Below are 16047 nucleotides of genomic sequence, written 5' to 3'. Positions count from 1 at the left end.
AAGTTGAGTTTTGAGCATTGAGTTTTTTTTTTTTTTTGTTTGCTTTACAAAGTTGAAGCAGCAAAAGTTGTAAAAAGCACAGCACATATTGGCAGCCCTTTTAACTGGAGGTGTGAACCTTTATTTCTTTTATGAAAATAATGTTTTATCAGACAAATTGATCTGTGTACCAGATACTACTCCACTAACCCTGCTCCCTTCTCCCTGTGTCTGAGTATTCATTTAGAGAGTACTCCCTGAAAACATGAGGTGATTTCATGGAAAGAGACATTCGGAACCCCCAGCAAAGACCGGTGACTGCACAGCCAGGACATGAACCTGCGCTGTCTGAGACACCTTGCATACGACGTGGCTGTGCTTTCACCAGGTGAGCCACTCAGGGATGCTGCTGTTCTTACACATTCCAATTGTCTCTCAGTGCTGACACTCAGGCGCACTTCCACTCCTGAGATCAAAAACACAGTGGCGCTAAATCGAGGGAACAATAATAACAATATCCCTGCATATTGCACAGGTTTATTTTTAGTGACTTGGCAATTAAATACACGTCTATCATAATGTGTTTTTCATAGAGGACAATGTGAGACCTATAAAGTGATGGTAACGTAAAAATGATTACTGACATTTCTAAGTAAGTGTTCCTAATGTGATTATTATAATGCACATGCATATGAAAGGTATATTCATTTTAAAATTGGAAAACAAACACTACCTTACCTCCCCTGGAAAAAAAAAAAACTCTTGATATTATCGTATGTTTTTTTTTTTTTTAAATCAATAAACATAATGCCCACTAACATCATACTTGAAGTGATAGTAGTACGTACAAGATCCCATAGGCAGGATAATTGGACTATCAGGCCAAGAGGTGAACATTTTTCCTATTAAGTCACCAACAGTGGCGACTCGTGACTTGAAAAACTGGTGGGGTACAGCCCACCCCCCCCCCCCAAATGAACTAACGAAGCGAAATCGTGCTCATGCCCGAACCCCGATTTGAACCATTTTTATGTAAACATTAAGCTAGCTTTATAACGTTATCAGATCTTTTATCACAAACAGTTATACGCCAGATTGTCACAATCAAGAGAGCTGCAAACAACACTTTATAGGAAAGGGTCTCTTTATTGACAGCTGCACCGGCACTAACCTGAGCGTTTGAAATGGAAGTATTGTCAACTCTCGTGCTGTTAATAACATTCTGAACTACACAAGAGCCAGGTTCGGTTTCTGTTGATGTCTCTGGCATTGGTGGTTTAGCTTTTTTGTTGTAGAAAAACTCCAAACGTAGCTGTCTTTTTGACATTTTAAAAGGGCTACATCAAATTCACTCTGTTTTTAGCACAAGTTTAAAATAAACTGCACACTTACATGTTCTCTACCCAATATATATTTTTATTTTTAAATAATAAACCCTGGCAGAAGTGGTGTAGTCAGGATGTTGTTTCAGGAGGGGATGAAAATTATAACTTTTTTAAGGTGAGTAATCAAAGTGTTGCAATTGGAAATCTGATTTATTATTCGTGCATTGACATTTTATTTTTTGAAAAATAAAGAACAATCTTTCTTTTTTTTTAACAGAAGATCCAATAACCAAATACAATGTTGTGCAAAATAGTTAAATCAAACAAAACAAAACAAAAAAACAGTTTAGTACACTTCCGATTAAAAACAAGAAAAGGAAATACAAAGCAAAGGACTTGATCTTTTAACATGTGCATCAGATTGCAATTTCACATTATGATAATAAATAAAAATAACTATATATAATTTCATTCCTGCTTATGGTTGTTGATTGGGACAACAGTGTTCCAGAAATCACACAAAACTAATTTCAATACTAAAACATCTTTCTGTAGGATTCTAAAAGCCTATTGAACACTTCCTTGCACCTGCATTCACTTTCCACTTCCTTAAAAGGATGCATTGTTTAAAGGAAATCAAGGTCTTGCACCATGTTTTTATATGCAACTTCTAAAAATAAAGCCTTTAAAGCATTGCTGGCTATTGACCTACCATGACCTTGTTTCAGGATCTCTATTTTGGAAGCTTTGTAACTTGAACTTAATTTTAACTGTTAATAGCAGAATGCTCCTCTATGCATTTGGGCTTCCGTAGTGATTGCTTGAGGCTTGAACTTGGTCAACTCTCCCGGATGAGTCCAACAAATAGAACTAATTTGCAAAGGGGACTCCATACTGCAAGAAATGAGTTCAGTCAGAAAACTCATGCGATAGATTATTTATTAAAACAGACTAGACACCACTACTATAGTATACATAATTTGCACTACATTCTTTGGTCTTTGGACTCGCCATCAAAGTAAACCCTGCCCATAAATTAACTTGTAGATAGATAAGTGGAGAGGCTGACTGTAGGGAAGCCATAGGCAGAGTGGGAGGGGCTTCCCTCCACCGTTAGACAAAGCTAAAAAGCATGTGGATGCTGGGGAGGAGGAGGCGAACTCTGGTGCACAGCGGGGAAGTAATGGATTGAGCGTATTGTTTATCTCGCTGGATTGAGCACGTTGTTTATTTCATTGGATTGACTGTATTGTTTATCTCACTGGATTGAGTGTATTGTTTCTCATTGGATTGAGTGTATTGTTTGTCTCACTGGATTGAGTGTATTGTTTATCTCATTGGATTGAGAGTACTGTTTATCTCACTGGGTTGAGAGTATTGTTTATCTCATTGGATTGAGCGTATTGTTTATCTCATTGGATTAAGCATATTTATCTCACTGGATTGAGCGTATTGTTTATCTCATTGGATTGAGTGTATTGTTTATCTCATTGCCACTCATTGAGCATATTGTTATCGAAGGACAAATAAAATACTAGCTATTCGATTGACGATTTGATCTGGTATTGGAAGCGCCTAAAATCAGCTTGATGTTTATGTGATTTGATCCAAGGTTAAAGTGAGTTCCCTGCCAGAACCATCTCTTTGCTTAATCGACCACAATACTGTTGAACAAGCACCATGGGTGGGGGCCTATTTGAAAATGTGTGTCTTCTACTAATGTCAGTATTATTAACTCATCAGCCGCTAAGAGGAGATCCATTACATTCTCCCACTTCTTCATCAAAGCTTGTGCAAAGCTTAAACACATCCAGGCTCAGGGAGTTTTAATGCCAGGCTCATCAACACAACCACCTGCAGTCCCCCATGATTCGAAGCGACTTTGGACAGCCAAGTGTCTCGTAAGCCAGAGTAAATGCTGTAGTTCATAATAATGCAGAGAAAAAGGAGATTAAGTTTTGTGTTTCAAGCACAGGGTCAGAAGTCGTTCCCTTTGGGTGCCACTGTAATGAATTGGCTCCTTGCTAACAGCCCTGACACTCAGGAGCCAGTCAATCAGATGCTAGAACTGAGCAGATGAATTCCAATGGTGTCTATTCACAAGAACTGACAAGAATAACGTGTCTGTATTTCCGGCTTCATTCCTCAGCTGATTTATACTAAGGATGTGAAGAAAAAAAAAAAATCTAAACATCTGTGATTATGTAGAAAAGCATATATCACTGCAATATGTACTGTACAAACCAAGATACAACAAAGGTAAAGTAATTTGTATAACACAACAGACCTTTTGCGGTTATTGGATTTTCTGCATCTTATTTATAAAATACAAATAGAGTTTTTGTGAGTCTGGTTGGACCCAGTACAGTGCAGCCTGACAATAGTCAACTTGAAACCAGCAAATGGCGCTATTTGTCTGGTCTTTGACATGAAGCCACATACAAGCCATTTTAAATAATAGTCCCGTCATGTATATCTTTAAGCTTACATGTACCATAGAGCATTAAAATAAGCTTGAGACACATCCATAGACTGTGGACCATGACACATAGTTAGCAATGCATAGTTTTCAGTGACAGGTCAGGAAGTGAATTGTAACCCCACACGCCTGATGCAGGTTTCTATTGCTGTTAACAAGCCGCCAGTGCTGGCGTTATGAGTAGCACTGTAACAGGTGCAGGCTAGGCAGTCAGGCACGCATGGTGAGAGGTCGGCTGCTACATATAAAATGCTTGGGGTGCGTTGAGGGACCAGCAAAGAAACTGTATGCGCTTCAGAATTAAAATAAATAAATCTTGGGCCTGAAATCTGAGACCGTTAGTCACTTCATGTCAACAATCACCTAAAATAAGTAACGTGAACTGTCCTTTTGGTACTTACAGCTTTAACCCTGGAGGCCTGTATATGTAAACTAGTGCCCATTGTATAAAATGAGGAGAAGCCCCCACCATTTCACCAGCTATAAAGACACATGAAATGAGTCATCTCCAGTGTAATTCTGCTATGTCAAATTAACCAACCTTGTTTGATTTATTTTTTGCTTTGCATTTTTTTTTCAATTGAAAAGGATTTGTTGTATGAAATATAAAACATTGGGGGAAGATTCCCAAAGTCTTTTCTGAAAAGAGAAATGCTTAAGTGTGATTTTGGTGTTGTTCTCAGAATGCCACTGGAATGAGTTGATTAACAGGATTAAAAGGCAACCCGGTGTACACGCGGAGGCAGGGTGCCTCTACACGGCGCATTTCTAGACAAATTCTTTAACCTGTGCACAAAGCAATATTGCCATCAAAGCCACTAGCACAACACATAACAGGCTTCCAGAAACACAAGCAATGTAATAATGTTCATGTGACACTCAGTTGGTGCCAAAATGTCTATGTTTAGGCAGCAGATTAAACTATGTATAAAACAAGTATATATTCATGAAATCCTTACAGTTATTTAAATAGTTATTTAATAATATTTTATCATGTTCACAAAACAAGTACCCCAATGCTAAGTTAAAACAAAACATCGCTGTTAGAAAGAATAAATAACTCAGGAGGTCCTACATGTTTACTACAAGTTTCATGTTTGTTCTGCAGCAGTTTGCTTTTCATTTTACAAAATAAAACTTAGCACTACCAGTATGTTAAATGTTCTGTGAATATGACCCTATTTGTTAATTGTTAAAAATTGCTTGTAATGAGTTTCCATGTCGATTTTTAATTATGTTAACATGCTTTAAAACAAACAAAAAAACAAACAAAAAAAACCCAAAACAAACCCATACATCTGTTGATTCTGGTATGTCACCAGAAATCCTCAATGAAATTACAGTCTTATTACATATAGTTGAGTGTACATTATATCTTATCATTATTGCTATTAGATTTATTAGTAGTAGCATTAATAATAATAATAATAATAATAATAATAATAATAATAATAATAATAATAATAATAATAAACTTTGTTTCATACTTTTTGATTGACAGAAAAATGTAAACATATAAAATCATTCAGTGGGTTATCCATTAATAATTAACAAAAAATGTTAACCGTAGGGACGTCAAGGTAGTCTAAAGACAATACATTTTTGTTTTTTTTGTGCATTATATGTTACAATTTTCAATTTTAACACATTTAAATACAACCTATTTGAAAAATGAAACTATAATTCAGAAAGACAAAAATGCTACCTTTGACAAGGTGTACTTTATTTGTAATTGATGAGCTTTTTAAATGAAAATGAACATTTGACATGATAAAGCTGTAAGAATGATAACAATAAAAATACAGCTGCAAAAAAAAAAATAACAAAAATGTATTCAAACTTATCTCTGCGCCTATTTTATTCCCCACAAAGCCTAGTACACTGTTTCTCTGCCCTGTATGTTGCACATACATTATCAACACCTCCACTGTATCCACCTTTTCATTAGAAGTATTTTACCAACACACACAGGAATCCAATTAATTAATTAATTGGACGGTACAGAAAAGAGTTCTCATATATATATATATATATATATATATATATATTAATATATTATATATATATATATATATATATAATTTGACACTGATGAAAAGATAAAAATCTCATCAGAGTGCAAATAATGAAAGAGTTGAAGGTATATCGGGCAAATTTCACTAAATGGAAGAACCAATTTCAAAGCTCTCCAAAACCTGGGAACAGGACACTGTGGTGCAGTGCACCACAAATATGCTTCTGCGGTGTAGATGGTACAATGTATGAGTCTCTCGTTTTGCAACATGTAATTACACCCCTGTCTAGCATTATAAATCTTTTTTGTGCCCGATTAAAGATTGTCTTTAGCATGCATTTTTCAACAAGGGGACAATTGGAGATGAAAGTGAGTCTATTCTAACTGCTTAGGTTTACAGACAGTGACCCAGACATACTTTGCATCAGCAGTAAGAAAGATTGTATATCTTCTACTCATACATTTAACAACAGTGTACACTAAACTAAGTAGAACTTGATTTAAATTAACTTTGTTAAACAAACAGCCCTTCTACCTCCAGATTCCTCCTGAGCAAAAAATAATACACAGACACACACACACACACACACACACACACACACACACACACACACTCTCACATATAAACAATTGTGAGATTTATCTCACAATTTATTTCACTGTTTTTGATAGTATTTCAGCAGAACAGTAAAACACTGTACATATTTTTTTTCATTGCAAATCTACAAGCAAAAAAAAAATAAATCTGAAAAATAGCTTTTCAGTGAAAAAAAAAAACAAACAATATTCTTAATGTATCTATAATGGGGACTCCCCTTGATAAGGGCTGCTTGTGTTTACACCCTACTGCATTGTGGGTAGATAAAAGGTCACACTTTATCTCCCAGTGCAGTGACAGGTACAGTAATATGCAAGATTGTATTAAACTTTTACAGTTATATACCATATGCAGATAAAACTATTAACACTTTATTTTCTGAGCTATGAAATGTAAGAAAAAAGCTGCTATCCATGATGTGGCACCACCAGCAATTAGCCCCATATTTTATGTGAAATGTCATTGAGAGGAAGATCTATGTTGTGACTGGTGTGAATAAAGAGCTCATTAATGTAGGTTATTTACAGCCCTTTGCTTTCACATTATTAGCACAAAAGAAAATAAAAGTGCAAGATAAAATACATTTTATTTCTGTGTATATGTGCCATAGTAGCTTTTTAATAGCACTGTTGACATGAAAAAAAGTTAAGAAAAAGATTCTGAAAGTGGCTTTGCGTAAAAACTTCTTCCGGCAGGCACACACACTTGGAAGTCGACAAAGAGAATCATTTCTGTCCCTTGCTATTTCCATGAAGGGTACAAAGGAATAATTAGACCAGGACGCTTCGCCATGCTATTCCCATCTCGCGCACTTGCATGCCCACCAAATGTGAAATGTTCGCCTATTCCCCTCAAACGTGATGGTTGTTGAACTTATTTTTAGTGTCATTTGATAAGCTTCCCTGCTTGCAGAGAGACATCCCACTGACCCAGCCACTGGTCATTGTCTATACCAGTTCACATCAAAGCAGGCGCGCTTTGTCAGGTTTCGACTCGAATATCCATTTTGCATCTGAAGTACCGTATCGAAAGTGACTAGATCGTTCAAGCCTTTTTCTTCAGCTGCTGCCTCCTTCCTCCCGCACAGAAGGAGGTTTCCGCTCACACTAACATCATTTGGGATTGCCGACGTGACAGGGCGGTTCAAAAATTTTACATTAAACACATCGCCCGTTGTCTTTGCAAGGGCCTGTGCTGCTCTATGGATATAATTTCTGAAAATGAACAATAGAGTGCCCTTTTTTGTTTCTATTTTGCTTTTTTTTTTTTATTATTATTCGAGACCTGTCTTAACGTTACCAAGACATGGTGGTATTCCTCAAAATCTGAGTAATGCGTATACAGCAATAGGTCATTCAATGTCAAAAGGCATAAAAAAGATGAGCAAAATCTTCACAGGCTGCTGCTTGCTGTTGCCTTTAATTATATTAATTAAACTTTGAGATTCTCATGCAAAGAGAGTTGCTGGGTTGTGACGCGGAGGGACCCTTGGAGATTTGAAACAGTGGAGATACCAGCATTAAGACTGCTGTATTTTTATTTTAAAAGAATCCTAAAACTGATAGCTATGTTTATAGATGATGATGCTTTATACGTTACTGAACTTACAGTGGTAACAAAAATGAAAATAAAACACCAGCCACCATGTCAAGGTCTTGAAGTAACAGCCCCTCAAACCCTGCCCAAGATCTTTGGTTACAGACTGTCTTGCAGTACAATAACGCTCTATTAATTTTTCTGTCCCGGGTGCATAATGAAAGAAAGGTGTCTTCAAAAAGGGAAAAATCTTGCTGCTTCCAATACCTTGGGGCATCCTGTCTACATTTTGTCATGCGTGTGCACTTTTCAGTGTTAAAATGACAAGATTTTCAGTCAGAACACTCCCGCTAGGCATTAAATGATGGTGGAGCTAGAAAGATTTTGTGATGAGACGCTGCCAAAAGGCAACAGACTTTTGTACTTGTTAGGCCCATTGGGATTATTTTTATTTCCTTGCTAGCAGCAACCAGCTTCTTTTTATCTCTGATTTTTTTTATTTTATTTTGTTTTGTTTTGTTTAAATCGCTGCTGTCTGTGTCTATGAAATTAGGTTTTCCACAGAAGGCACAACATTGGCAGAATATGAAAAGTGTTTCGCAAAACCAAACGGCACAGAGTGGTACTGATGGTGTATTGATGGCCCTTTCATCATTAAAACCAGTAGGATATTAGGCTAGAAAAGCTTAATAAAGGTGCTTAAGAAAGCAGAAGAATCTAAAAGAGGTAACACACATTCAAGGAAGGCCAGTGGTTTTAAGGCAAAGCAGTGAGGTTCTGTGTAAACTGGAAATTGGTTTACTGCTGTCTTCAGTAGGTAGTTACAAATGCAGTGAATGTGCCCAAATAGTCTTCTTCTACTGGCTCTGAACACGACTGAAGTCTATACATCGACCCTGGAAAACAAAAGAAAAAAAAAAAGACACATTAATTGTGCTATAAAGACACAACAGTTGCAATAGGTTATTTTAAGGAAAATAGCGCTGTCTTTCCTTTTATGATTTTGTTTCAGCTATTTATCCAGAGATCAGTCCTTGATCAATTTCAGAACAGTGTTTATTACTTAACACGAATAATGTAATATTATAATAATAACTCTGAAAATATAAATACATATGCTACCGTTAAAAGGGACTTGCAGACATCAATCAATGAAAATGCAGTCCTTTGAACTACTGATTTTTTTTTTTTTGTATTATTAGAATAACAAATGTATTACCTAATTAAATGATGGATATACTTTTACCAGTATATATACCAATGCTGTACTAAGTATGTATTGCAGGCTGTAAATAATAATAATAATAATAATAATAAATAATAATAATAATAATAATAATAATAATAATAATAATAATAATAATAATAATAGCTTTTCTAGCTTAGTTTTTTCTATTTACAATCTAAACTGCATTTTCATTTTTTCTTTTCATTTTTTAAAATCATAACTTTATACCTTCTTTTGTTTTAAACTAGTTTAATTATTCTGTTGCTGCAAACTTGCTTTTTATACAATTAAATCCACATTTTACATCTCTTTTTTAATTGCTGTTTTCACCACATTTTGTATTACACTGTTTTTAAGTTAATGGTTTATTGTTCATTGTGAGACATGCTGTGGGATCTGTATACAAATGTACTTGCTTCTCTTTGTTTGGTCTTGTACAGTGCTTTCAGATATTTTTTGTATGAAAGACGCTATATAAATAACATTTGATTTGACTTTGATAACCTGACAGAATAAAAAAATAAAGCACAAATTATACATTGTCAAAATACATTATTATTAATATTATTATAGCCGTCTCATTTTTTATTTAATGAATCTCTGATCTGAGTTTCTAGCCTTGCAATAATTTTTTTTCTCCACTTGGGGCTCCACTTCACATTCCAGATGTAACCAATGCAATATATGAATAGTTACTAATGATATATATATATATATATTATAGATATATATATATATATATCACACTTCACATGTTGTCCCACATGTAAATGATCAATTTTCGAAATTATATATATATATTATATACATATAGAACATACAAACATACATACATACATACTAAAATAAAAAAAGAAAAATCCACCTTGTTATGGTAGTGCACACCCTGTGACTATAATCGTGTAGGGTTAATGGATAAAACATCAGATGCTGTGTTAGCTGCAAATGGTACAGTGGATAAATGCATTGGAATAAGTCTTGAGTTTCAAATCTGTTCCAGGCATAAGGGCATAAAAAATCATCATGGTGTAAGGTCTATGCAGGTGCAACACAATACGTTCAGATCCATCCCTAGTCCCCAGTGCTCTGCAAGCTCATGCTAATCTGGCAGTGTCTGCTGAAACAAGGCCATGTTGAATGCAGAACAGAAGCTGGGAATCCAAACCCACCTGTGTGTGCCGCACTACACTTCTGACTTACTGTAATCCTTCACAAGAATACAAGTGTGTGGCTCAAAATGTGGACATTTACAGTATAGGGAAATATGTAGTGCAGCCATGTTTATCTGTGAATATATGTGAAATCAATGGAAAAAAAAAGATGCTCATAAAATCTTAATTTGGAAAGTGCCATAAATATGATTTTTTTTTTTGTAAATATTAAATTATGTATCTAAATGTATACAGTGTCTATGAGTATAAATTCTGCTAGATAAACCACCCCATTTTTAATAGTTATGTCAAGAATATGTTATTTGATAGGTTGGGGATGAAAAATATATTATTTAAGGATGGTGAGATGTCATATTCAAACCACCTTTGTTTTGTAAATAAATTAGGAACGTCAAGATTTACATTTAAATTTCAGTATAAACTGGCACTGGGGTCTCCGGATCTGTATTTTACATAGAAGGATAAGAAATCGTATAACTTGCTAACCAATATAAATGATAATGCAGTCTCAGGGTCTGTCCTGTCTCACACACATTGCAGATGCCTCGTTACCAAGTTCATCGTTCTTCATCTGTTTTTCTAGTAATGGGTAACTGAGTTTACTTGAATGTTTAAAACTACATTTTTGCTAATTATCTTCTCTCCTTAACTTATGGTAACATTGTACAACTCTTAAATATTATGGCGAAACTGAAAATATTGCATTTCTTTACTTGTTAGGCTGTAGCCCACATCAATGGTTCTGGCAGTATATTCAGCACTATATTCACCACTTAATGACACATTCTGGAATTACAGACATCAGTTTTGTGCTTTTGTGTTTACATACTGTACACAGCATAGCTGTGTATTTTCTCAGTTTTTAAACTCTTAACAAAATTGATTTAAGAAATCTGCAGCTTCTGCCTGTTTACATTATTTTGAAATGATGTATCATTAATCCCTTAGTTTGAAAATTAATTTACTTCAGATGTAAAATAAACCAAAGCAACACTGATTAGAAACCACATCTGTGCTGACTAGAAATTCTGTATACCACACATACAATTGAACGTTACACTATATACACACGCACTACAGTACAAAATCAAAAGTTAGTGTTAATGCTGACCCCCAACTACCTGTTCCACCTGCAGCTCTGAGCTTGTATTGAGAAGTAATTTGGAAAGTTGGTGGTTCTTGGTCATAATGTCAAAATAGTTTTCACAATCTTTAGCCAAACCACAAGGAATAGTTACAGTAGTTGGTATTTACCAGCTTGTGTATCTACAAGGTTATTATGCATAAGTTTTACTTTTTCAAAGAAGGCAGTACCTTCCACTACCACTGCATGTCAGCAGTGCTGAAAAGACGTTGAAACTTCTGGGTGACAGAATTACTGCCCTATTGAAAGTGCTGTGCTACCTTCTCCTCACTGTTTTCTACTGTATTTGCATATAATCCTCTGCAGATGTTTTAATGCCAATAGTCTACTGTACAATGTGTTTCAATAAAAAAAATAAAAAATAAACCCGGTTGTTAGCAATATTCATACTTTCAAAATATTGTTATTATAAAAATGACAGAATGATAGAAATTGTGGTAATCCTTCAGTAATTAAGCTGACCATGATTAGATTAGCTTTTTTCACACTTTCCTGGTCTTTCCTTTTTGTTAGTCCAGATGTAAAGCTCATAAAAACAGACATAATACAAGATTTAAGTGCACAGCTTAGGCCATTATATTATGGGGCTGATGTGATGCGTAGTGCAAACAATTGCGGCTGCAGATTTATGGAGCACGGAAATTAAACCAAACAAAATCTATGTCAGAGGAAGGGCAGCAAGGTTCTGTCTGTGCAACTGAAAGGTTTTCTGAGGAGGAGCTGAGAGTCCTTAGGGCTGAGGTTGATGAAATTGAGTTATTTGGAAAAGCTTTAGCCAACATCAGTTATACTACCAAAGAGGACAACATGGTCCTCCAGTGGAGAAGGTCAATGCTGTCTGTGTTACCAGGAGGACAGTCCCAGTTGATGAAAAGGTGGCAGGACCTGCGGCGGCGAACAAAAACGCAACACACAACGTAGCACAGGCATGCAGCAGGAACAGGAGGAGGACCGCCATCCACATCACAGCAAGAAGAGAGGACAACCCATCCCAAAAAAGTGACCCTGGGACTGAATATGCAGGGTCTTCTCTGTCTTGTCTTTCGCCTCTGAAGGTTTTCCAGCTTGTCCTCAACAAGAGCCAAGTGTTGCCACATCAGGAAGTGTACCACAGCAGCCACCCTGAGCCCAATGACAGGGCTCTGAATGTGTTTGGTTTTATACAGCATACGTGCTTCTACAATGGTTTGCACCTTGTCAGAGGAAATGCAAAGTTTTTGGATGGTTAGCAATTGCCGAAGTGAAAGACAAAATCCTTATATCTCATTATAATGTTTGCGCCTGCTTAGTATTCCAGATCCCTGCCCAATTCCATGCTCTTTTCTTCATTTGTATACATTTCAATATAATTTAAATGGATTAATGATGGCAAAGTGCTAATTTGATAGCATATGCAGAACGCCAGTTGAAAACCATTCTTTACATATGCCGCGTTTGTAGTGACTGCTAAAGTCCCACTTTACATCAGCTAAACATGGTTTTTGGCAGCAATATGGGTACTTTGCACCAATTCTTACATCGGCTCCTATATGTACTTTTCTTTAAATGTGGTCTCCTTCCCATGATGTCAAATTATATTTACAATAAGAGGCACTCAAGTTCTAAATGCCAGATTGAAAAATTGTTGCCAGTATTTACAAGATTAAAACTCCCAGTTTCTGTGGAGTGTTGCCCTTAACCCATCATTCTCCTTCCACTGTTAAATTGTCCTCAACTAAAAACGGTAGCAGTGAACAGGGCTGAAAGAAAAGTGTTAATTAAGAACAGCAATCCTTTGCCTTTTAATCTAGAGCCTGCAATACAATGCAGATTGTTCATCACTGACTCACATTGCCTGATTGACAGTGTGTATTTTTACAGCACAGAGCTTGCCCGCTCCACCTGGCCACCGCGCCACATATATCATGCCATGATAACAGACAAGCAGCATGCGGTGACATATCCGTTACAGGTTAAGTAGGCAAACCACGGCCACGGCTTCAACATTTAGAAGCTGACATCACTGTTTGTTTGTCTGCGACTGCCAGTTGAAAGCAAGAGTAAGCAGCATCAGTGTCATGTTCAGGGCATCAACATTCTGACAGCATTAAAATTCTTGTACTCCTTGTAACATCACCTTGAAAAAAACATGTATTTCAGTACCAAAAATGTGACAAGGCTGAAGGGATGATGAAGAGGGATGCACAGAATGCACCCAAGCGTGTTATCTATGATTTGTTTTTCAAATTTGTGACGTTTCCCGTGAAGGCGCAACAAACACCGGAGTGCACGCACCTGTTGTGCGCATAGCTCTGTGCCTGTGTATATGTTGCCAGCGCATGGCTGAGATGAAAGCAAGAGGAGATAATATTGAAATATACAGGCTTCCTGAAAAGGACGTAAGAGCCACTGGAACACAGTATTTAATCAATGAGAACTACTGTATACTATAAGAACTACTATAACCAATGACTTAGAATAAACAAATTGTTATTGTGTGATGTTATAATTTTACTATTATTAACATATTATTTACAGTTGATGTTCTGTGCATCACAGTAGTAAGACTTAGAAGATATGGTTAAAGTATAGGTCTATTTTACATAAAACAAGATATGTGCAATTAAAATGCATCAACTAAATACATATTTCACTGTATATAATGGGTATACAGCAGTAAGTAAATAAAATGCATGTAACAAAAAACAATGCCAAATATACGTTATGAAAAATATATTTGCATTGCAATTATCAATATGCAATGGACTGTTGGATACTATAAGAATAATGCTGGTTCTTTATTTTTTGGGTTGTGTTTAGTTACAAACTTGCTAGGACTTTCTCTCAAAATAAATCCGTATATAACGCTGACCTTGGACCTCAGTCTTTTGTATGTTTTGTCATAGACTTTTACACTATATACTAGAATAATGAAGACAAGGTACTGTACATAAAAGACAGGATATTGCATTCCTGTTTTTATTACTGTACAAATAGAATAGCAACAAGGTTTGGATTTATTTTTGTTTTTAAAAAAAAACTTGATGCAGTCTTAAAGTTTACAAATGTTAGAAGCTACATAGTGAGTTATTTATAGGGCTGTAAATCTAGGATTAATTGACTGCATGGTTAAGCCTGTTCTTAATCTGGGTGTTTAAGCGTTTAAACAGGCATAAATGTAATGTTTCACTCATTTCATATTTTTATATTTTAGTTCCAATATTTTAAGTCATATTTTAACCTGGGTTTGTTATTCAAAGCGCGTACCTTATAGATCCACTTAAAGACAAACAATGGTAAGCATAAAAGCATTAACAAGGACTGCAAGTTAGTACTAAAATGTAATCCATTTTAATAACAGAAAAAAAACAAAACATTAATAGTCGATTTTATGACCATTTCTCCATAAGCTCCATAAAAAGTGTGTGTATCCAACATCGAAAAAAAACAGCAACTCAATATTTAAATTAAACTTAAACACTGTGCACAAGATTCCGTTTTTAGTTTCATTCACTCGTATATTGTTGGCAGGAAACAAAATATGTCCAGAACCAAAAAACTTTTTTTTTTCATTAAAAATTAAAGCCCTTGTCTGAAATGTGGAAATAAATGGCAAATGCCCTCGATGCTCTTAGCACACTTTCTAGGGGATATTAATTTCTACTGCGATCGGTTCAGCTTGCTTGAATAATTATAAGTTGTTCTGTAATTACAGATGTCCTGTTGAAGACATACAATAAAATATTCTCTGTTATTTTTATAAATAAATTAATAGTAGCTACGTGTTTTTGTTTTCTAATGTGTTACAGTGTTTTACTTTGTGACGTGAATGGAGCCGTGAGGTGCTTTAATCACACAGGCTATTCATTTTACTGAAATAATGTACAGTACAAAGACTTAGAGCCCGATTTTTCTGATTTCCATTTTTACCGTTTTAAAAAAAGCAATTAGGCTTATTTAAATGAACTTACACACACTGCAGGCAAGGTGAACAACACAAAACAATAAATCTACAGGCTTCTACTTTTTCCATTTGGTTTGAGTTTGTGTTCATTGGATTACGAGTACTGTTTTATCTAATTGTATTGAAAAATAGTATTGTTAACTTTAAAAACAGATTGCATTTTTTTAGTGCAGTGTGGGGCACTTCAAAGCAAACAGACAGGCATGGAGCCGCGTGGTAAAAAAAAAAAAAAAAAAGTTTCAGAACTTTTCGTTTTGAACTTGATCAATTATATATTTACTGCTCTCTCTCTCTCTCTCTCTCTCTCTCTCTCTCTCTCTCTCTCTCTCTCTCTCTCTCTTCTTTCCAGAAGTTGCTTTTAATGTTACTGAAGCTGTGCAGGGAGAGAGATAAGTCATGACAAAGTCAATTAAATCTACTCTTTTTATTTATTTACTTATTTGCTAAATTTAGAATCTCCAATTATTTTTACCCCTGATTTTCTCCCAATTTGGAACGCCCAATTCTTCTTATTATTTTTCTGCTTCACTGCGGCGACTCTACACACAGCTCAGGGACCCGGGGCTCAGTGGGCATCCTCCAATCCCACGAGCCAATCAGCGTCTTTTTATACCCAGAAACTCTAATGC

General features: G+C 35.6%; 1 protein-coding gene across 2 annotated transcripts in view; it reads right to left on the bottom strand.

The window, feature by feature from the left end:
* Nucleotides 1–5998: 5998 nt before the first annotated feature.
* antxr2a (ANTXR cell adhesion molecule 2a) overlaps nucleotides 5999–16047 on the bottom strand; it is an 80043-nt gene continuing 69994 nt past the window's right edge. For both annotated transcript variants that reach the window (XM_041228387.1, XM_041228377.1), the window contains one exon: nucleotides 5999–8827. In XM_041228387.1, the coding sequence (XP_041084321.1) occupies nucleotides 8789–8827 (39 nt within the window). In that variant the 3' untranslated portion in view covers nucleotides 5999–8788. The remainder of the gene's footprint in view (nucleotides 8828–16047) is intronic.

Source organism: Polyodon spathula, chromosome 2, assembly GCF_017654505.1.
Source record: "Polyodon spathula isolate WHYD16114869_AA chromosome 2, ASM1765450v1, whole genome shotgun sequence".
Lineage (NCBI taxonomy): Eukaryota > Metazoa > Chordata > Actinopteri > Acipenseriformes > Polyodontidae > Polyodon > Polyodon spathula.
The sequence above is the reverse complement of the archived record's forward strand: the minus strand, read 5'-3'. Positions and strand labels throughout refer to the sequence as shown.